General features: G+C 41.4%; 1 protein-coding gene across 1 annotated transcript; it reads left to right on the plus strand.

The window, feature by feature from the left end:
- The first annotated feature begins 1,707 nt into the window (after window positions 1-1,707).
- On the plus strand, window positions 1,708-24,315 carry LOC115829353 (procollagen-proline, 2-oxoglutarate 4-dioxygenase (proline 4-hydroxylase), alpha polypeptide 2). Its single transcript, XM_030793442.1, has 15 exons — window positions 1,708-1,794; window positions 5,118-5,213; window positions 5,841-5,937; window positions 6,231-6,382; window positions 7,941-8,078; window positions 9,249-9,488; window positions 10,897-11,096; window positions 16,258-16,434; window positions 16,803-16,873; window positions 17,248-17,347; window positions 19,076-19,129; window positions 21,795-21,860; window positions 22,976-23,044; window positions 23,469-23,565; window positions 23,842-24,315. The coding sequence occupies exons 2-15, from the start codon at window positions 5,135-5,137 to the stop codon at window positions 23,910-23,912; spliced, it is 1,611 nt and encodes a 536-aa protein (XP_030649302.1). The 5' UTR covers window positions 1,708-1,794; window positions 5,118-5,134; the 3' UTR covers window positions 23,913-24,315.

Consider the following 24,315-nt stretch of genomic DNA (forward strand, 5'->3'; position numbering starts at 1 on the left):
CTGCTCCCACGGGAAGCGGGTGTAATTTACGTGTGGGAGCACTATACTCAGGCTTGCAAAAGCAGAATCCTGTTTCCACCCAGTTTCAAACAAGGCACCTTTCACATATTGGGGGCACATGACAACCACTACACTACAGAAACCTGCCATAGCGCTCTTGCAGAGGGGTTTGTTCAAGAGCTGCAAGAATTGCCAGAAAACCTTTTTCTCCCTGGTTTTGGCCCATGATCTTTTGCGTGTGAGGCAAATGTGATAACCACTACACTGCAGAACCTGCAAAACAGGAATCAGGGAGTCGGCACCTTCGTACGTTGGGTCATCGCGCGTGTCTGGCCAGCTACTTTACAGCTGATCTTATGTGCTTTAGTTGCAGGTAGCAAATTCAGTTGCTGGCAGCAAGGTGTTCATGGAATGTCCATACAGAAAAACGATCATGCTCCTTTCATTTGAACCACAGTATGTCAGTCAGCTACCTCCTGTATTTTGATTGTTTCTTTAAGGGATTAAGATTGATAAACTTCCCTGCTCAGACAAGCTAGAGAAGGAAATATGTAAAAGCCAAATTTATTACACATGACAGTTCTAATTTTACAGTCCTTTGAAAAAAAAAGACAAATAACATCTAAATGGATACAAGATAAATTTGTTTTTAGCAGCATTTGACACAGGTCACAGAATCATAGAGCTGAGGACATAAGGACATCAAGTACGCTCATGTAAAACATTTCCAGTTTAAGATTAAGAATCTGTTGTATTACATTTAAGCAGTCACTTGGATGCATGCTGGATGTGTGGATGGATGTACGGATGCCTTGGATGTATGTTTCTAATGTACCACATTTAAGCAGTCACCGACTGCTTTGCTTAAACATGTGCCATTTTTTCTCTCTCTAGAGGACAGGTCAAAAATGTACTCATTCAAATTAAATCACAGAATTCAAATTTTTTTCATATATGTATATATATGACTGACAGAATATTTTGCTGGAAAATATGAACTTATCTAAATTCCTAACAACAGTGTTATGCAAAGAAATATTTGAATCGAATTATGCACGGAGTAAATCAAACTGAACTTCACATTTCCATGTATATATGAGTGAGCAATTACTTTACAGACTACTTTACCAGATGTGCATACTCATTGTGAAAGAAAGCTGTAAACGTGCAGTTCAGCATGGTCCAAATTACCGTAATTGCACATCGAGCCCCTATTGCTTGTATTGCGTCATAGGAGCTACAGCTGGAAGCCACTCGTATCTGCCTAAACGTACTACGATGCACTTCGGTTCATGCAACCGCGGTCAACGGAATCGTTTTTAGCAAAGGCAAGTTATGGATATGAAATCATTTAAAGTAAAATCACCTTTAATTTGCAATTTTAATGCGTGTGTGACACTGTTGGTCCTCCATGTCTTCCGCTATATTTGGATTGTTTTGAAACACCGGTCTTCACGTGTATAAGTGTCGCGCCTTTTGTCTCTAGGATCTGAAGTACGGAGAAGAAATTATGTCGATCAGGTTGTTATTAACTGGAAAATTTACAAGCGTTTTAGGTTTATTACACATTTTTTCTTGAAGAAGGTGGAAATGCTACGGGGTTAGGAATGCACATGCGCATTTTATAGGAGGATTGCGTGTGTTTATAGGGTTGAAAATTGCTGAAGCTCCTGTACGTGGCAGGGAGGGAAGCAAATCTGTGTGAACCTCTTATTTGCAAAGGAGGTTTTCTTGTGTTCTGATTTCTTGTACCGTTAACAACATTTAGAAACACGCCGAGAACACTTACATAAGGTAAGGATTGATACATTCCGCAGAAGAACGTGAAACCGTTGAGTAGTTTTCCGCGCAAGGTTGCAATGTAAAACGGTAAATCGGAATAACTGTCCAATATGTATATACTGTACGATGAAGTCACACGAGAGAGCGTTTATTCAGTTTTTCAAATTTGTTTCTACTGGTCCTCACTTAGGAACTGAAAATGCAACCGCTTTTCCTCACTGAAATTACAGTCCTCGAAACAGGGAAACTTTAGAAAAGTTTCAACAGAACTGAAGATTTTAGTGGTGATGTGAGAATAATTTCTTTTCGTAACAAGTTGTTGAACATGCCGTTTGGAGAAACAGAATAGTTTTCAAGTGCCGTAACTGCTAACAAACATTAAATTGGAGTGAAATGCTACCCCCGTGTCAATGGTATAATTTGGGATTTCTAGAAACATCGCAGTAGTTCATGACGTCACTGACATTTTAAGCATGCTGCATCTTTGCTGTGAGACGTTTACTATTTTTGAAACCATGTGTCTGGTTTGACACTGTCACTTCATAGTTAGACAATATCTGTAATTTTGTGAAGTCCATTGTTTTCATTATTTCAAATAACGCACGCGTTGGATCCGAAGAGTTGAGTTAGCTATAGATGACAGTGACGTTTTATCACTTTGGAGAATTCATGGAGTGAGAACTGCTTCAAAAAAATTAATCTGAGATTATCACTACACTGTTTTGTTTGCTGATATTGAATATGTAATAGGCTTTGCTATACGGTACCGTCTGCGCAGTTAGGTATCAAATACGTGAGCCTGACTGTTGCCGAAAAAACACACACAATTTAGGCGATTTTAGTGTGCATCTCCAAATCGGTACTTTAAAAATTGGAGATCAAAGTGTGGAACACATGTTTCCAAAATGTGCCTCTTTACTTGAAAAAATAAACAAAAAAAGTTTGTTTTTTTTCTGTATAAATAGGCATTTACTGCATTATGTTTTGCAGCTCATTACTGTTCAGATAATGCACAGTTTTAAGTACCCTTAAAAAAAGTATGGTATCTTTTTATTTGTTTGTTTTTAATTCTGGCGCTGTTTACCAGTGCGGTGCCTGAGAGATCCAAGTAATTAACTAAAGCTTTGTATTGGAGAAACTTGGAATTTCAGTCAGAATACTGTTAAGAGTCTTTGTGAATGGGAGGAACATGCAGGGCTGTCCTCTTTGAACTGTTCCCACTATGATCTGGCCTGACAGTTAGGTCCATAATGTATATCCTAGACTGTTCAAACAGTTAAATTGTTCAGTATATGAAATGTATATTTCTGATAATAATTACCCTTAATTTGGCCAGTGGTCAAGAAGATTCAGGTACTGGTAAACATTGCTCAGTCTTTTAAAGACTGCTTTTTCTCTCCTCCCCACCTCTTCCAAGGATTTCAAACTTCCTAGAAGTCCATTAAATAGCTTACATATTGTGTCAGGTCATCTTCACACCAACTCACACTGCTCTCTCAAAAGTCAAAGTATTCTTGACTGACAACCTGGAAACGCATTAGGAGAAATTGACATTTTATTTCCTGAAAACCCAGCATGCTTAGACAGGTATTGCTTGCAACAGTCCAGATTCAGTCAGGAAAAAATTCAGTTGAATTCCAAGCCTAGAAAGTTCTACAGATGGAGAAGATAAAATATTGTTAAATAAATTTCTCTCCAAGTTGAAAGCTGGGTGTTTTCATCTAGCGGAAGTGCACAAAACAAACTTAGTTCCAGAATGTTCCCCTAGACTCCCTCCTGACACAGCTGGTGATTGAACAGTCTGTAGGACCTGGAGTAGGAAAGATTTAGAATATTACCCCTGCTTGGTTTTAATAAAAAAAAGAGACAAAAGAAGGAATGAAAAAGGCAAGGAAGAAAGGGGTTTTGTTTGAGTGACAGGGTAAAGGTACAGTGGCTTTGTTAATTACATGTTGACCATTTGGGCAAAACAGTGGCCATTTGGGCTCAGAAGAGACTTTGGTTCCCGGGAGCTGTCCTATCAAACCTTTTCTCATCCAGCCCTTCACTAACCTAAGAATGGCCCCAGGCATGGTTCTCGGTAAATGTTGCGCAACTTGGAATGTTTGCTGTTTTCATGCATTTACACAGGTTACATTCTTCACCAAATATGCAAGTTCCACAACTGCTTCTTCACGTTGCCTCGTAAAAGAGCAGTGCTCTAGGCTATTTGCATATGAAGTTGCATGTTTACCCCCCCCCCCCCCCCCCAGTTAGCAAAGGTAATAAATGGTTGTTTTGGTAAAGTAAAAATCTGCAAAGAGACAACACACGTATCCATGCCTTTTCCTAATGATATTTTGGGGAGAACTAGGTCATTTTTGTCTCTGTCATTAAACACAGGGTTTGTAATTTATTCGGATGTAATCTTTAACCCATATTTAGCTTGACATGAAAGGCATGCAGTAGGATTATGTTTGCATTGCTTGTGTGAGATGAGCTGTTTTAAATTAGCTGGGCGTAGTGCAAACAGTCAGCCAAGAGGAGAGACACTCCACTAGAGCAGGCATCTGGCAGTTACTACTTGTTACAGTATTCCAGTGTATGACGTGTTCCTGTATCATGCATCTGTCTTTTCTACATGTAATTAAAACACTTTTATGTTCAGTGATCGAAATAGTATTTTAAGTTCTGTAAAGTATTTCTTTTTTAAGTCGTAGAGTTTTAGAGGTGGAATTTACATCCTGTGTCTTTAGATTGGAATCTACTCCGCTTTATGTGTGTTCAGACAGAACAGCAATTAAAGCAATCCAGCAAATGACTCAGGTTGTCTAAGGTTAAGTCTACACTTTTCTGCTGGAAATGTGATGTTTACCCTTGCGCAAAGTCTATGCGATAAGCACACTTCCAGAACTGTGGGAGGATGATAATGAAAAATGAAAAGAGGACAGGCTAAAAAGTGTCCTCACCTCATCTCTCTTTCCTCTCCTCTCATCCACTCTGTCTTTGTGTCCTTCCCCCCTCCCACACAGAAAATATCCACGCTGTGCACTTTTGCCTCTTGCCCCAAATATGGTCGAAAACCAGGGTGGTGTCTGGCTAACAACACTATCCCTGCTTTGTTACATCCCAAATTTGAACGCCTGCTTGCATCAGCTTGGACAGAACTTTAAGACATCTGTTGATGACACACAGCAGATTGTGGAAACTGTGAATCAGGACTCTTGTGTGTTCGTCTAGTGTGAGCTGTGATGAGAGAGACAGCATTAACTATAGCTGAATCCCTCACCACTACTTAATGTTCTCTGAAGCCAGATGGATCTGTGCTAATTGAAATGCTTTCCTTTTCTTTACAGATCCTTACCTCTGAAGGATGAGATTGCTGATTATCATATGTGTAAACCTGTTCTGCCTCTGCTATGAGGCAGAGGGAGAGATCTTCACCTCCATTGGTAATTATACTGGTTATGACTTTTTTAATTTGTGAATTCGTTTGACATTGTGTTTTCTTTAATATGGGAAGGGATGTCTCCTCTTTTGCAAAGGGAGAGTTTTCCTGCCGTCACAGTATTATAGGGACTTGTATAGAGGGTAGGATGTATGAAACACTTCTTGTGAAACACTACATATGTTAAACACCTCACTTCTTCCTGGCCATTACCTTGTTTTAGAACTTGTAAGTCTTCATCTAAGACCCCCCCCCCCCCCAAATCTCAATCTCTCTCTCTCTCTCCTTCTGCGTTTGGTCACTGTCTAGTCAGCTGTTGTCATAGCTCTGTAGTTTCTGAGGTTAGTGCTCACCGCAAAGGCCTCTCTCTGTGCCACAGTCGATGTGGTGGAGAGGATAATTCTATACAATTCTGAAAGTGGAAGCCCTGGGTGTAGACCAGTCCTTCTCCCAAATATCCTCTCAAAAGTCGTCCGCAAAGTGAAATTCTCGACTCGTGTTTTAGACATGTATGGACTGACTGCAATATGGATCTTGGACTGTTTTCAAGACCCCAGGCGGTTATTGTATATAGAGTTCCTCTGCTCTGCTTGACCTATTTTTCTGATATTCCTCTAATCTTTTGCTTCAGGTCAAATGACAGATTTGATCTACACAGAAAAAGAGCTAGTTCAGTCCCTGAAGGAGTATATCAAAGCAGAGGAGTCCAAACTTGCTGCAGTGAAAAGGTAAGCCTCAAATGTCACGTTGGAAAGACCTCGCTTTTCACACCTATAACTTACATTAAAAAAAAAAAAAAAAGGTCACATTATGCAATGAGAGTAACGTGAAAGCACACATACATGTTTACCGAGTGTTTCACTTGCACTGTTGTCAAGGATACCTAATAAAGAGTCTGACCTCATTTTTTGAGCATGTAAATGGGGGAAGCATGTCTGTGAGATGATCGTTTGAGGCCAGCGCATCCACATGCTAAAGGCTAAAGATTATCTTCTGTCTGCCCTGTCGCGGCTGGGAGTAGCTGGGCTAACAAACTGGATGTGTTGACGCGCGCCTCCACGTCAGATCCCGAAGGATTCCTGGCTCACCCAGTGAACGCCTACAAACTGATGAAAAGGCTGAACACGGAGTGGTCAGAGCTGGAGAGCCTGGTTCTGCAGGACCCGTCAGACGGTAATCACACAGAGATGCTCCGTGAGACTCAGTCTTTGCACGTTCGTTCATTCAGTCAGTTTTTGCAAAAGAGATCAGGCAAAAATGGCAGAAAATAAGCGTATAAATCTACATCAGACAGTGTTCATAGCATTAAGAGAAATGTCAGTCTGATAAAGAAACCCGACAGAGGGAGGATGAATGAGTCTGCAGAGAGCAGTGAATTACTGTGATAGTCGCGAGCCAGTACAAAAACAAAAACAACCAAATGTTTCAGCACTGTGTAACCCTGGAGAAAACAAAGTGTTCCACTGTTAGGCAGATAACTGTGAACTGCTTAATATCAGCATGGCAGTAATTTTACGAGGATCACATTTTGATACTCAGACTGTAGGCATAGAGTTAACTTTACAAATGGAAAACTTTACAAAAGACCACACCCTAAAGTAAAGCAAATATGTAAGTAATATGCACAAACACATGCACAAACACATACACAAAACACAAATACCCCCCAAACACACACACATAATTCCTTCTAACACACACAATGTTCCCTCTAACAATAGTATCTACTGGTTAGCTGATACTCCAGTAAAATCCCATGTTCAGACAGTGGCCTGAGAGGAGCTGAGTGTCTCTGTGGAAGAGGAGAAGGAAATGTCCAGACTCAGAACAGTCAGTCATGTTTAGTTGTACTGGTGGAAGGAACAGCCAACTACTTGGCCATTAGCAGTGATGTACAGCTGTATTCAATCTGTTTGGATTGGCCTGGGCTTGAAATGAATCATGCAGCTGTGTGTGTGTGTGTGTGTGTGTGTGTGTGTGTGTGTGTGTGTGTGTGTGTGTAATGCCACGTGGAAGGATTTGGTTTGCCATGAGCATCTGCATTATATCTTTATGCAATCCCTCTTGTTCACTTTAATAGAAACTTCTTTAGGTGTGGTGAAATGAATGCAGAAACACCAGTATAGCTCTGTTACTTTTCAGGGAAAACTTTTTTTTTTCAAGTCTTTCAGAGCTTAATCTGCTTATTAAAAAAACCCCTCTCTGGTCTGCTCATGAAAGAAACCCCATCTGGTCAGAAAACAGAGTACCAGCTTAAAGCTAACCAGGCCAAGCGAGCGTTCATGGACCAGTTACTGGAGCACACTCTAATTCTGTTCGAGTACTTTACAGAATCTCGAGGTGTCTTTTTGTTCTGAGAGACGTAGCCTCTCTTCCGCTGTGTTTCTCCCCGTGTGTCCTCCTGCAGGTTTCACTGTGTTTCTCCCCGTGTGTCCTCCTGCAGGTTTCACTGTGTTTCTCCCCGTGTGTCCTCCTGCAGGTTTCACTGTGTTTCTCCCCGTGTGTCCTCCTGCAGGTTTCACTGTGTTTCTCCCCGTGTGTCCTCCTGCAGGTTTCACTGTGTTTCTCCCCGTGTGTCCTCCTGCAGGTTTCACTGTGTTTCTCCCCGTGTGTCCTCCTGCAGGTTTCACTGTGTTTCTCCTCGTGTGTCCTCCTGCAGGTTTCACTGTGTTTCTCCCCGTGTGTCCGCCTGCAGGTTTCACTGTGTTTCTCCCCGTGTGTCCTCCTGCAGGTTTCATTGCCAACATGTCAGTGCACAGACAGTTCTTTCCCGGGGAGGAGGACGAGAAAGGAGCAGCTAAAGCGCTGATGCGACTGCAGGACACGTACAAGCTGGACTCCGAAAGCTTCTCCAAAGGCAAACTACCAGGTCAGGACAGTCCAAACTGCCCATTTCTACTCATGCTGAACTAGGTGCCAGGAGCACTATACCGTCTCTTTCCCCGTTGATGTTGAGAATGTTTACCGGTGTAAATCAGGTGGTGTCGTCAAACAGGAGATAGGGGACAGGTGTAGCAGAGCAGGACGGGTGTAGCGCTGCAGGGCACCATATGTTTGCCATAGAATTACCATATGTTTTTCTCATGCTTGAGTTTGTTTGTTTGTTTTACAAACCTTTGCTGTATGTTTAGGTAATTGGATACTAAACGTGAATCGGATGAATTCCAGACATTTTGCGTGGAAACAACAAATAACAGAATTCTAAACTGTAATCTCACTTTTGGGAGACTGATAATGCACATTCATATATAAGTAATAGCAGCCTAAATGTTTCTTTTATTCTGTTGCACAAACTTTGTAGCAAATACAGAATAAAATATAAAGCAGCTACCCTCTGCATTTTTAACAGATTTTTCCCAATTGAAAGACTTTTGGGGCCTTTTGGAACTTGTGCATACCGGTTTTAAGAGGCCACACAAGCACAGACAAAGCAAACTCGGACAGACAATACCTGGTGTCTTTGCATGTTTGTTTTCAAAATGAATTCAAGATAAATTCCACAGAAACGTACAAAGACACACACACACACACACACACACACACACAAACACACGCATATACATTGAAAATTTAAAATCTTAAGAAGATCTTTCCGTGCACCTGGGCTTAAGGAATTTCCCAGACACGGAATGTCAGACACAGTCTTAGCACTGAATACATTCCACGGGTGCAAAGCCGTCCAGCTAGCCGCCTCTGCTAAATCTGGTTACAGTCATAATAATTGATAATAAACACTGCAAACATGGAGGGTATCATACTGTTTTATTTAACCCCTGTTAAGACTGACCAAATATGTTAAAAGTCACCATAGAAACAGCTCTGCAGGCAGAACCTTTGCTGATGCAGAAATGATCCGAATATCTGAGAGAGAGTTCGAGACAAGCTGTTTTTACAGGAGCTGTTTTTTGACCTACCCTATCTTGTTTCTCTCTCTGTGTGTGTATCCGTCTTCTGATTGTATATCTCACAGACACAATCTTGATGTTCCTGTAAAAATGATCATCTGACATGAGTGTGATTTGTTTTTGTTTTTTTGCAGGTGTGCGGTATAACGCTCTCCTGACAGTGGACGACTGCTATGACATGGGGAAAACTGCGTACGGTGAAAATGATTATTACCATGCAGTGCTGTGGATGCAGCAGGCCCTGCGGCAGATGGACGCTGGGGAAGAGGCTAAAACCCCCAAAGCCGACATCCTGGACTACCTCAGTTACTCCGTCTATCAGATGGGTGACCTGCCACGTGCTATTGAGTTAACCAGACGTCTGGTTGCCATTGGTAAGCTCTCTCGCTGCACCACGTCCAGTTTACTGTGGTATGGGACAAATCTTTGCTTTGTTTTACGCTCTGCTTGAAGACTTCGTGTGCTGATCTGACATAAGCTTCATATACTACACCGTCTTATCAGTTCAGATCGAATATTGCGTTATTATCAGTTATTTTATCCCAACTCAAAACTGCTCTTCTGCCATGAGGAGTTTTCCATGTCTGAAAGCCAGTGTCTTGCTCTGCTTTGAACCATTAGGGTGTTGTCAGGATTTTGGAGCATTTAGCAGCGTTCCCAGAAAGTGGTTACATGCTAAAAGCTGCAATTAAAGTTATTTTTAATCACACTAAACACACGCTGTGTTTTCCCTAACAACGAGGCAGAATAAACAACTCGGTCGGTTATATGGTATGAGACTCAAGTTGTTCATTCTAAATCATCAACTGGACTGACCTATGTGCCTCATAAGATTCTCTCTCAAATCACTTGGAGTAAACACAGAAGTTGTTGAGTGTCCGCTCAGATCATAATTTCATTTGACTGAAGCTTGCATTTGGCAGTGTTAGAGTGCGGCCTCTGTAAACTCTGTTTAGTTGTGTACCACACAAAAAAGAAAAAAAAATTCTGTCAGAGGTACAATGACTGACAAAACCACTGGCATGCTCTGTGCAATGATAATGTTGGTCTGCAGTCCGCTCAGGGCGGGGCTTTGACATCTCACTGAAGACTCTGAGATTCTCAGGTAGTTCTGGGGAAAGTGAGATAATGAATGTCACCAGACAGCTCCATGCTTTTCTGATTGTGAATGCTGCCGTGCTCTAGGGCTGCTACGATTAGTTGAGGTAATCGATGACATCGGCGACGGAAATGCGTCAACAGCAGTATTTTTAACATCTCATTCCTTATAGCACCTTTACTTAAACAGAGCTAAGACATCACACCTCAGCTCGTCAGCCCTGTATCACATCTCAGCTCATTTTAGTGCGGCACGAAAATGATCAGGCTACAGTACTTCGAACATTCAGAGGGGAAAATAATATGTTCACAAGAGGGCGCCATGACTCAAAGATACAGTCTGTTGACTGCCATTTGTTCTCTTTGTATAATGGTGTGTTGTGTCTTGTTTCATAGTGTACCCGACTTCTTTACAATATTCACTTAAAGTCTCCAAATCTACTTTGCCCTCCTACAAACATGTGTACAGGTATGTAGGACAACATTTTAAATCAAAGAGACCAAGACATGTTCAAAACACGTCGCAGGCGCGAGGCAATAGAATTTACCAGTTTTGGAATGACGGACATGGAGCTCATTAGGCGACCTCTAATTGACCTTGACGTGTTGCCCGGGTAATCGGTCCTACATACATTTCAAATGTTTTGTATGCCTAATACTGATACTTTTTGTGTGCACTCACAGATCCCACCCACGAAAGGGCAGGAAGTAACCTGCGGTACTTTGAGCGCCTGCTGTCCAAGGAACTGAGGGAGAATAATGGGAATGAGGTGGAGAAGGCCAGTGAGAGGCCCATTCAGCTGGGGACCTACGAGCGGCCGCGTGACTACCTCCCCGAGAGGGAGATATACGAGGCGCTGTGCAGGGGAGAGGGCATACAGATGGTGAGTCAGAGAGGAGGCAATGCCACACAAACAGTCTGTGTCTGCTTTCATCTGTCGCTCAAATCTGATCTGTCCTCAGTTTAACAACATCAGTGTAACAGTTTAGTTCAGTGTTTTTGGCCTTTTTTTTTTAACATCTTCAACAAGGGGCATTTGAAAATGTACATTGAATGAACAAAATGTTGTTGTTTCTGTTGAAAAGAAGTAGTCCAGGCACAAAAAAATAGCTTGAATTTGACCTGATGGCTCTTAAAAGGTACAGAATATGAAGGTTTGTACATTCATGCCAGAAACAGTGTGGAGACACACACACACACACACACACACACACACGCACGCACATATCACAGCTATGCATAGTCCTGCACAAAGACAGACGTATATTCAAGACAGAAATGCTTCCACACTGTGAACACTGATATTTTATATCAGAGAAACTGTATGTGGGAGAGTGAGCATCTCACACATGCATACAATGCACGAACAATGATTTGTGCCATGTTAAAAATTTTTACCCCTGTGGAATAAAACCACACAGTTACCGTAGTTACATGCTGAAACAACCGCTCTCAAGTTAAGAGCTTTAACCCTTGAACTGCCAAGTGTACATCCATCCATCCTGGGACAGCCCAAAGCTTTGGGAGGACCCAAGACTCGTTGGTCTGATAAGACACATGATAACATCAGAACGTTCAAATCAAAGAATGAGTTGTTCACACTTCACCCGATATAGGGCACAAGTCCACGAGAATAACTTGCGTCTTTGTTTTTTTTTGTTTTTGTTTTTTTTTTAAGGGTGAGTCCAGCTTCTCTTATGTTTGTTCCTACATGATTAACAGAAGTTCAAGCCTTGGCCCTGGGGATGGCTTTCCCAACTGTTGTCACTTACTGTGACCCCCCAGTGAGGATATGAGTGCGCATACATCTGAAGGGGGAAAAGAGTTGATGTATTACTGCATTGTGTACAAAATAGTAGCCAAAGTCCTGTGAATAGGGAACAGTGAACATTCAGTTAACAGGTAACAGGTTGAGCTCTTGACTGGGCTGACTCAGTGCCAGTGATGATAATATACGGGATATTCCGTAAGCATAGGCGTCACTTACGCTGGGGAAACTGGGGACATGTCCCCACCACTTTCTGGAAGCCTTTAGTTAGTTGAACATAATAATGAATGAAATTACACTGGTACATATCATGTCATTAAGAGAGAGACCCAACATGCTTACTGATCGGTAAATCAAATCGAAACACTTATATTGCTGTTATGCACTCTTTTATGTATGATGCAACAATGTGGCTTTAATTTAGACACGAAGACACCCCCAGGGAGGTAGCGTTAGAACGACTTCCTATGCAGTTCTCTTCAGCTCTCCAAGTGTGCAGGCCACAATCAAAATGAAAAGTAAATACAGGGGTCATTTTTGTAGCCCGAACCAGTACTCTCTCCTTTGCTAGTGTTGGCCTCTAGGATATCCTTCATTTATTCTAAGGACTGTCTCACATCGGCTATCAGTGTCTAATGCCAGCGTGTTTGGGGGCTGACAACGGATGACAGTTCTGCCAGTGACAACCTTGTTGATGTCGGCACTAATAGGCGCTTTCGGACCGCACAGTTCTAGGGTCTCATTTGATAGGAACTACCCCCTGGGGAGCTTCCCCTAGAACTACATACGTTCTAGGGCCTTTTTTCTGTTTGCATTCGCACCGCCAGTAGGAACGCTGAAGTGACGTAAGCCGGCAGACGGTACAGCAGCGAAGAGCTGTTGTTAACGACTAACCATGGATAGCTGCACATTTTTAAGTACAAATTTAATGACTTTTAAGACCTTTTAAATACCTCCGAAAGGAAAAAATACCATTACAGCGACAAAAGAAGTCGACAAACTAGACTACAGCATACACAATTAAGCAGTTTTAATGAATTTGAATGACAGAAATATTGAGTGCACATTAGACATATAACTGCTTTCTCATTAACGAAAATAAAACTGTATGGCGACAGACCCTGTCCAATGGAATGAAATGTCCCCCTGCATTTATGCATTTACCACCGCGATAGCAGTGAATGACTAGGTAGGCATAGTAGTTTTCAGGTGCTAGCATAGCGCTTGTGCCTGACGCTTACTCGTAGCATCGTGTTTTTTTTTTTTTTTTTCTTTTTCCCCGCCGCAGTCCTCAAATCATAAGCTAGATAAACACATTCTTATTTTAGGTTAAAATTCGGATCACAGCCACACACGCGGACACACAAGCACCTACTGAAGCGGAGTGTACGCTGCCTCTTCAAATATACATTGGACGTTGCAGAAATGGTCATTGTTGGGAGATATAAAATACCGGTAAAATAAAACATAAAAACCATGTCTCCCATCCTACAATTCCAGACATTTTTGGACACGAATATCAAATACTAAATGTAATATGTTCTAAGACTTTATATTTTGTACGGATCTTTAAAAATGGCGGTTGCAATCATCGTATACCTGCGTCTGGACCAATGGCTGTACACCTACGTGACAAGGTTCCTATTGTGCTGCGAAAGTACCTACCCTGAAATAGGAGCTAAAAAAGCCCCTCAAAACAGAGTTCTTAGAACTATAATCGTTCTAAGTTCCTGCGGTGCGAACACGCGAAAAAGGGGGTACTTTCTCCAACAGTTCTAAGAACTATGGAAAAGTTCCTCCGGTGCGAAAGCGCCTAATGTCAGCATTACTCGATTCTAATTTTTCTGCATTATGGCTTTCAGTAGCGATATCCATAGGTCTAACACAGTATCTGGGAAAACATGCATAGGTGGTGTGCTTGACAGACATATTAGACATGTTGGTTATGTTGCTTTCATACACTTTTTATTGTTTTACACGACAGTAACTTTCAAAACACGAGAACAAAATGCGTCTACTGTACTACGATGTATTATGTCATCCATGTGAGCAGCTTGTCTTATGTTTGTCCCTTGGCCCTGGGGATGGCTTTCCCAACTGTTGTCACTTACTGTGACCCCCCAGTGAGGATATGAGTGCGCATACATCTGAAGGGGGAAAAGAGTTGATGTATTACTGCATTGTGTACAAAATAGAAGCCAAAGTCCTGTGAATAGGGAACAGTGAACATTCAGTTAACAGGTAACAGGTTGGTACTCTTGACTGGGCTGACTCAGTGCCAGTGATGATAATATACGGGATATTCCGTAAGCGTAGGCGTCACTTACGCTAGGGAAACTGGGGACATATCCCCACCACTTTCTGAATGTTGGTTATGTTGCTTTCATAAACTTTTTATTGTTTTACATGACGGTGAGAACAAAAGACAAAAATGCGTCTACTGTACTACGATGTATTATGTCATCCACGTGAGCAGGTTAACGCATCGTAACATGCATAAAAACTACAAGCAGCTTTTCAGGGCGATCCTTAAAGGGATGGCGTTTCTATCTATCGACAGTACATGGCCCACTGAAAAAAGATGTGAACACGACGAACCTGTCGTTGTCCCCAGCCATTTTTCAAAACAAACTGACGCCCGTGTCTGTACGTCTAGGCCTGCGATGCAAAATGGGGTGGGCGGCTCTTTTCCCAACAGGGACCAGTTCTTGTCCACTAGCGGTTTCACTGATTTCGCACACTCAAGGCACAGGGATACCTCTCCTCCTTATCTCCTCCTTACGCTCTCTTGTCTTGGCGTTTAGGTCAGGTTTGGTTCAAGAGTCCTGTGATACACTTTGAAATGAAAGCATACAAAATTTAGACAACATGCAGCTCTGCCTGTTCTGACCAGAAAGCGTTTTAAAGGGAGAGAGAGAGAGAGAATTGCAGGGTTGTGCCCGTAAGGAAGGGCATGGCTTGCAATAGCGTGACTCGCTTGGTCTGTTCCCTAAGCCAAGAGTGTGTGTGTGTGTTTTTTTTGTTTTTTACTTTTAAGTTTATTTAAGTTTTGGAGAGAGTGTGTTTGGCTGGTTCCACCTGCTTACATTTGGTTATGAGGCACCACTAAACATCCAGTCAGTTGACCATTTCCTTCCAGGTCCCATCTCTGGGTGCATACATCTCATCCCTGTTTTTTCCCATGTGCATAAAAAAGTAGAGCTGTTAGCTTAAATGTTCAAAGTAGAGTCCATTTCTGCCATCTGTTAGATTCTCAGTGAACCTGTCCTCAACAGAACACGAACACAGTCCACTTCCCTCTTACACAAAGACAGGATGGCTGTAGTATGGCTGAGAGTGTTGATATGTTTCCATGGAGCAGATGGAATTCATAAACTTGCCTTCTTCCTGTTCTTTTAAACCATGTGTAGAGCTGAGCAGCTTTTTTCCCCCAAGCAAAACAGCCAAAAACCGCATAAAACACAACAGTGTCAATGTCCTGTGAGCCTTCAAAGCTACAGAGATGCGTTCAGCAGTTTGGAAACATTCAGGCCTTGCTTGAGCTCCAGCGTCTGACTTTGTTGAGAGAGCAGTTTCCCCCGGGTCTCTGTCTCAGCGTTTGTGAATGAGGACAGCCTGTTGAGAGAGCAGTTCCCTGGGTCTCTGTCTCAGCGTTTGTGAATGAGGACAGCCTGTTGAGAGAGCAGTTCCCTGGGTCTCTGTCTCAGCGTTTGTGAATGAGGACAGCCATCGTGTGACTGCCACAGATGCTTTGACTACATTTTTATCAGTTGTTTAGAAACACTATTACCAAAAGTAGGGAGAAAAAGAAAAACAGTAGCACTATAAAATAATAACAGGCTCCAAGCAGAGGAGGGAAAAAAAAACAGATAAACAAGTCACAACAACTTTGTGCCTGCAGGACATGAAATAATTATTGTAAGTATAGACAGCTATTTAACTTTCCCACACAAGTCAAATACCTCTCCTTCTAACAGACACTGTCATGACCTTTCTTCTGATTTGTGTATATCAAAACAGTTGTCTCGAAACATGGTCCCCGTGGCAACTTTTCTTTGCTTTTTCTCAAGTGATTTGAGCAGGGTATGTGCTTCCTGTACATAAACAATTTAATTTGGGCTCTGCTGGGATAACTTATCCATTCTCAACTGTCTCTGGCTCGTGGACCATAACTAGTGGTTATCAGTACAGTTTGACCATTCAGTTTCTTAATTAATTCTTTCAGCACATTTGAAGAAATGCAAACCGATCTGAAGTTGAACCGATTCTCCCACAGACGCCACAGAGGCAGAGCAGGCTTTTCTGTCGCTACCACGACGGGAACAGGAATCCTCGCCTGCTGCTGAAGCCCATGAAAGAGGAGGACGAGTGGGACAGTCCCCACATCGTCCGTTATCTGGAAGCTCTCTCTGATGAAGAGATCGAGAAGATCAAGGAGCTGGCCAAGCCAAAGGTGAGCAGACCACCAGACCACAGGTGGTGACCTTCTGGGAAGAGCCGCACTCTCTGCTTATTATTGATCCAAATGTGCATGAAGACATACCCTTTCAGCTAAACACCGTCAGACGCTTAGTTAAGATAGGCAATATAAACACCATTCTTGCTTCAGAGATGGATGAATTAAATAAATAAACTATTATTAAACTAACCTTTTTCTTTAAATAATTTTTACCCTATTATTGTCATGAGCTGACAGCATATTATTGGAAAAAAAAAACTGAAAGTGAAGAAAGTTATGTGACTTGCCAATAATATGAAAATATATATGGATATCATCATTAGTTTTCTGTCAGTCCAGTGCTGAGTTATTTTTCTTTGTAGCTTGCGAGAGCCACAGTGCGTGACCCAAAGACGGGAATTCTCACAGTGGCCCATTACAGAGTGTCCAAAAGGTGAGTGCATGTGAGCTAACCATAAACAGGCCATGTAAAACAGACCTTAACGTAACACAGCTGGCTGGCCTCTCAACACTACAGTGCTTAACCGATTAAATCAGTAACCTATGTCAACCTTACCACATGTAGCAGAACATGAGAACACTTACATAACTGTGTCTTGTCCCTCTGTTCCTGGCAGGCGATACAAAAAGTGTAACGTTATAAAATACGTAATGTGATTGCTATCATCTGCCATATATATAAAGGCAAATAAAATAACATATTTATATATATATATATATGTATATGTATATAGAGGCCTATAAGAGATCTCGATCTCTGTGAGTGAATGTTGCTGGATGACTGTCTGTCCTGGTTTTGACCCATAGTGCTTGGCTGGAAGGTGAAGACGATCCAGTCATTGAGCGTGTCAATCAGAGGATAGAGGACGTTACTGGTCTGACAGTGGAAACAGCCGAGCTGCTTCAGGTGCCTACACTACCAAAAACATCCCTGCAACCCCTGTCAAATGCACTGTCCTCCTCCCGCTCAGCTGTCTGGCTTCATCACGGCGCTCATTGCTCTCTCTTTCGTCATGTGACCTTGAGAAGTTAGGGGAACATTTCCACTCACCCTGTTAAATCTAGGCCAGCCACAAAGTGGTTACTCTCTGTCTGTGCCCCCTCAGAATCAGCAGACTGTATTTCCTCTGCATCAGTAAGGGCATTGCTACAACGTGTCAGACCAGGTTAAACTAGATCCTAGAGATTAAAAGTACATCTGATGTGTCGTTTCCTGTTAGATTCCTGATAGCCTACCTGTGGTTTGCGTTCAGACGTTTAACCTATTACTCTAATGGCCTTGTTTATGCCCAAAACTGAGAAAAGGCTGGCTCCACTGCACTCCTTTCCAAGCCTGTACAAATCAGAGTGAATGAGCAGAGGTGAAACAGAATAGGAAAAATGTTTTATTATTTTGTTTTTGTCAAGCACGGTTAATTTACGAGCAGTCTAAAGGCAGAACATGCCAGGACAGCAAAGACACTTGTCTGCAGAAAAAAAGACAGATTTTTATTCAGTATCTCATGTCAGTCACTTCAGGTTTAATGTCCTTATCAGTAATCTGGTTGTGTAATTTTCAGTGAACTCTCTCTGGAGTGAGTTTGTTGTAAATTCGTGGAAGAAAATCATGACAGTTCGTGTAATTTTCCATAAGATGTTTGTGACTGATGTTTTGTGTGTCTCTTGCAGTCATTCCAGACACATTATGGGGTCTAGCTCATGTCTAATATGAAATCTGATCTGTCAAACTGGTTTCAGAACATAGCCATTGGTGTCACAATGTAGCACCTTCATGTTTTATAGACCAGCAGGTTAGTGCACTTGATTGGTCCCGTCGCCAAAACTTCAGCAGAGAATCTTTAAAAAACAAGCAAATTATAATACAATTGCATTTAACACGTCTTTTTTTTTTTTTTTATCTATACCATAAATTATGGATTAAAAACGGATGAGAAAGACCTAAAATCACAATATTATCTAATACAGTTTAGTGAGGCTAAAGGTATTATAAGAATTAAAATCACATCCAGCTTAGTCAAACAAACATTTTAATTAATGTAATTTATGTTTCGTCTGTGCAGTCATCACTAATATTTAGATCTTCTCGACAGGCCAGTGATTTGAGTTTGGGTAATCCTTTCAAATAATGTTAATTTATTAGGTTTTACACTTAATTCCCTTAAAAGTCACAGAGCTCCCCCCTTGTTCACTACAATTTAATGTGGTCTTTCTTTCTTTCTTTCTTTCTTTCTTTCTTTCTTTCTTTCTCTTTTCCTTCTCTGCTCCATCTCTCACTGATCTTTGATATTTGTGTGTTGGCTGCTAATTGAGTTTGAGTTGCTCTTCATTAAATAAACCTGCTTATTTTTATATCAAAATAACCCATGTTATCTCGTGATGTCACATGCTGGCCTGTATTTTTGTCCCCTGGTGTGAATCTATGGACTTTTACTGTACTGGCACATTTTCTGTCCATCATGACAGTCCTGTTTCCACTGTCTCTTACTGGTGCTAACGACTAACAACATGGTTCTGCCTGTGCCCAAATGAAGCCAGAAGCCCAACCCAATACATCACCAGATGTCAGCTTGTCTGTGTCCTCTTCAATTCTGAGCTGAAAAAAAATGTCCACGTTTCTTTTTTCTGTTTGGTACAGGTGGCTAACTATGGGGTTGGGGGCCAGTACGAACCACACTATGATTTCTCCAGGGTGAGTCCACTTGATCAGTTTTCAACATGTATGGTGCTAATGTTTATGAGGATCAAAACAGAAACATGGCCTGCTTCTTCCAAAACCCCACACGCATAATTTCACAAAACTCACCGGTAGCTGTAACCTTTGACCCCTGTTCTGTTCTGAAAAAGCTGCATGAAAAACATCATGAACATGTGTGTTGTGAACTTAAAAATCTCGCTCTCCAGTGCTTTCACTAACTGTGGTCATCCCTGGTATATTAATGATATACCATTTTACCAAAGAACAAAGGGTATGACAGATGTGTACATTGCTCACATAACAGACATGCTCACTTGGCTTAAAATATGTAAACTCAGAAGCATCAGTTAGTGCGTCAGGCGCACTGACTTTATTGAATGCATGTTTTGACATTTTTACTTTTATGGAAGTATGTATTTTTAGTTCAGGTCACACTTGGTACTAATCATCATTTTAGGGGCTGCATGTTCTAAGATGGTAGATCTATTCAGCTAAAATATGTCTTCATTCTGTTTTTTGTTTTCATTTCATTTTTAGGTGATAATATTACCATTTCTGCCTCTAAAGCAAGTCAACGCAGTAGACTTTACACAAATGACATCTATGGTTACATAAAGCAATAGAACTGTTAGTTCCTGTAAAGACAAGATTTAAGTGTCTGTATCAGTTAAGAAATACATTTAAAATGAATAAATGAATAACGGAATAATATAATTGCGTCAACTGACGCAATTAATTAATATACCTGTATAGTAGGTACATATACAGTATATATATTTTTAAATATTGTGCATTTTTGGATGATATTGGAAAGGCATATGAATAGTTCATAAGTTTTCATGTTCTCTGGTGATGATATAACAGGGGATGTTTGTATACTGGTAATATGAAAGAACATGCTCATCCATTTACCTGTTGACACATGTTAAATACACCACAGTTCACCACACAGTTCTGTTTTACTCCAGAAACATGACTTAGACATGTATTGATTACAATAAGAAATCATTAATGCACAGCACAGTGACAGCACTTTGTGCAATGTCAAATTGGTTAAATTATTTATGTTTGGTTTGCTCCGTTCTTGGCAGCTGTTCCGTTCTTTAAAGCTGTCGTGTAAGTTTTGTAATTAGATTGTATAATGCAGTCTAACATGAAGTTTGACATTTACAAACATGATTAACTCAAAAGCTGAGTTAAAATGTCTACAGTAGTTTGACCTATTGCATAGGGCTGGAGTAAGGTTTAACTGGAGACTCAAAGATTCATCTGAGCTGGAGCCCACTCTGTTTAAACTAAACCTCACACAGTGTTTACCGATGTCCACTTTTGACTCTGTGAGCAGGAGGCATCTTAAATGCCTAAGCTCCATCACTGAAAATTGGTTCCAGATGTAAAATTTATTTAGTCTAGTCAAATGTTGAACATCTCTAAAGAATGAAGGAAACCCAAAAAGCCAGAAATAACTTGTAACACTGGAATGAGCTTGAACATACCAGCATGCAGAGGAATTTCTGTCCTTTCTTGTCATGTTTTATTGAATCCTCTGTGAGTTTTACCCAGTGCACGTTGATGTATACTTACTGGCCACTTTTGAATAGAAACACCTACCTTGTAGGTGCACCGTGTTGATGTACAGTTAAGAGACTCAAGGCTTATGCTTTACCATGCACAGTTTCTGTTCGCTATTGTCAGTTCTCAGTTTCTGACCTCAGGGCCACTGTTGGCTGGATATTTTTGGGTGGTGGACCACTTCCAACCCAGCAGTGACACTGACGTGTGTAAAAAACACTGCTGTAGCTGATACACCCGTACTAGACACCCACCACCATGCCACTACCATGTCAGTATCCCTTCTGTATTGTCTGCCACCCAAATAATATCCAGTCAACACTGGGCCTGTGGTCAGAAACTGAGCATTGATGAACAGGATACAATACAGCTGACAAATTTTGCATGGCACCAGATGGGCTACGGTGTTTAATTGTACACCTGCATAGTTTACCTTTAAGGTAGGTATACCTCTTTAAGTGGCCAGTGAGTGTAGGTCCATGGTAGGTATTTCTTGTAAAGTGAATGGTGAATGTGTATTCAGACTTTTAACTGACGTTACCAACAGAGACTTTCTGTGCGGATACACATCCAGTCAGGAGACATGTCAAAGTTTATTACATCGTAGTTTAGTGGCAAATTCATAATGCTCAGTAAGTACTCAGATAAAAATGTTCTCACCTCATTTTTGCTAATAAAATATAAAGTGCAGTACAGCATGTTCTGTTTAATAATTGTAAAAATATTTGTTCTTACCCTTTGGCTAACTCATGTGATTTTTTTTATGGTCTTTGATGAACCATTGGCCTAGTTTCAGAGACCAGTGTGCAAGTGCATGCTTGACAGTCAGCTTAGTTTGCCTGAGTGTCTGTTTTATCCAGGAGTCTATGTTGTGTAGTGGCCTCTGTAGTCGGGATTCCTCCAGGAGCACAGTTCACTCTGGGTTAAACATTACACACATCTGTTACAGCGTCCTTTTGACAGCAACCTCAGAGTTGATGGAAATAGACTTGCCACCTATCTCAACTATGTAAGTATGTGTGTGTGCACCTGTGTGCACTAGCTCTCATGTCTCCCTTGTCTTTACTCTCAAATTTTATCTTCATAGAAAGATGAACCCGATGCTTTCAAAAGGTTAGGCACAGGAAATCGTGTGGCTACTTATTTAAATTATGTAAGTATGTTTTGGTTTTTTTTACGGTGCCCCGGGGGCACAAGTGCACCCCCAAAGACACCCACTGTCATTAACTGCTCTCCACCTGACTTGGCGTAGTGGCTTACCTCACCAGTACATACACTCTTTTTCCATCATGGACTTGAGTTGATTGACATTTCCTCTAGGATCACCGATTGGACGTTACAGCTGATGTTTTGTCTCATGATTAAGTGAAAACATCTGAAAAAACTGCTCAACACTATGAAGGAGGGATTTCCCAGTATTCTCTCTGTCAGTCAATTTTAGTGCATATTGCAGAGGGACGTGAGCCTCGTAACAGCCAAACATGCGTCTTTGAAACGTCCAGTGTCTGGAAACATTCTAAATGACCTCTGGCCTCCTAACGAAAGTCTGTTAGGCGGGGTATTCAGTGCATTATATTGACGGTTACTGTTACTGGCAACGTAGTCTAATGGCACAGTATCAGTATTTTTACTGCCTTGCTACTGGACGTGTCACTGAGCCTTTTACGAATAAGGATAAAAAGAATAACTAACTGTCTGTAATATATCCACTCATGCATATTTTCACTATTACATTGTATTGTGAAATATTCTGTCGGCTTGTGTTTTCATGACTCGCTGTTTGGGGTTGGAGAGTGCTACCCACACTCCTGTAGTGGATGTCTGTGGATTTCTGAATGAATCCTCACTCCTACTGCTTGAATAACTCTGTTTTCATTCCAATACTACTACCTGCTTCCTGCCTTTCAGCGTCTCATGTACATGAGGAAAATTAGAAAAAAAAAAAAAAGAAAAAAAAAAACTGCACGTCTTGCAAAATGTTTTTTTTTATCGCATATCATCTTATATAACCTGTCTAAATTTGTGAATCTTGAATGATATCCTGAGAAATGTATGTATGTATATACTGTATGTGTGTGTGTGTCTGTCTCTATCTATCTATCTATCTATCTATCTATCTATCTATCTATCTATCTATCTATCTATCATTAAATTGCTTGTATATAGTCTTTAAAAGTGTGCTGAGAATGTTGCACATGTACTCTGTAGCTTGTGCTGAAGTACACTTCATAGGCAGAGAGTGTTAATGGGTTACGTTTTGTATGACAGATGAGTGATGTTGAAGCGGGCGGGGCTACCGTGTTTCCAGACTTTGGAGCTGCTATCTGGCCCAGAAAGGTGAGAAGCACAGCATCATGGTCAACATGCCTCCATGAGAACAGACACACACACACACACACACACACACACACAACACACCACACAGACACAGACCAGCACAGATTTGGTATCTTTCTGCATCCAACTGATGGTTAAACCTCCAGCAGATAAGGCTGGACTCCCAAAGTAAGCTATGCACTGCACGTTCAACTCTAACTCATGAAAATCTCGCTCTGTCAGATTTATGGTTATCGTGTATTACAGGAGGCCCCATAGAGTTTACCAAAGACAGTGTGCTAGCTGAATACACATGGTTTCACATGTCACTTTTCTTTTCATATGACACATCACATGACATCAGTGAGACCTATCACAGAATGTGGCTTTTGACATGTTTCAGACGTTTGTGTGTTTTTATCTCATCATGTTTCTGTGCTCCCAGGGAACTGCAGTTTTTTGGTATAACCTCTTCAGAAGTGGAGAAGGGGACTACAGAACCAGACATGCAGCCTGTCCAGTTTTAGTAGGAAGCAAATGGGGTGAGTATAGAATGTTTTTAATTAATAGAATAATGAATAATTCCCTATTCATTTTCGTAACAAATGTAATTATAAAGGATACATTTTCAAGACCCCTGCCACTGGGAATTGTAATATATTGTAATATATCATAGAGTCATGTAACAAACTATGTTACAAACTTAAAGCGTGTCTCTCTGTGCTATATAGATGGTCATATACTGCTATATACTGTCATGTATTGTGGAGTGATGATGAGACACATGTGGGACATTAACGTTTCGTTTGTTTTGTCAGTCTCAAACAAATGGATTCACGAGAGAGGTCAGGAGTTCAGACGACCATGTGGGCTCACAGAAGTGGACTGAGCACCCGTCAGTCTCACGCGCACACACACACACACACACACACACAAACTTTACCTACCCGCAGTGCCTGAACTATGACTCCATAAACACAGACACATACACACTCCCAGCCCTGGCCTCAGATTATGCTGCTCTGCAGATGGAGCTGAACAGAACAGTATGTGGAAGCCTGACGGAGCCATCTGATAGATCTGTGAAATACGCAGCTCCACCCACACACCCAACACACTCAAGTCACATGGAGTTAATGCCTCAGCGCAGGTGCCTGAAATGAAAGCAATTTATTCGAGACTTCTTTGTTATTGTTTTTACTTCTTGTTTTGGGTCTCTAATTTGTCTTCATAACCACATATCGAGAGTTTAGCCAGGTGTTCAGGTGTGACTGTTCAGGACCAGACTGGGT

The sequence above is a fragment of the Chanos chanos genome, chromosome 16 (genome assembly GCF_902362185.1).
Source record: "Chanos chanos chromosome 16, fChaCha1.1, whole genome shotgun sequence".
Taxonomy (NCBI): domain Eukaryota; kingdom Metazoa; phylum Chordata; class Actinopteri; order Gonorynchiformes; family Chanidae; genus Chanos; species Chanos chanos.

Coding starts and splice junctions, on each gene's coding strand:
- LOC115829353 (XM_030793442.1), top strand. CDS start 5,135: ATGAGATTGCTGATTATCATATGTGTAAACCTGTTCTGCCTCTGCTAT. Junction 16,435..16,802: donor AGGAGCTGGCCAAGCCAAAG/GTGAGCAGACCA, acceptor TTTTCTTTGTAG/CTTGCGAGAGCCACAGTGCG. Junction 21,861..22,975: donor TGGCTACTTATTTAAATTAT/GTAAGTATGTTT, acceptor TTTGTATGACAG/ATGAGTGATGTTGAAGCGGG.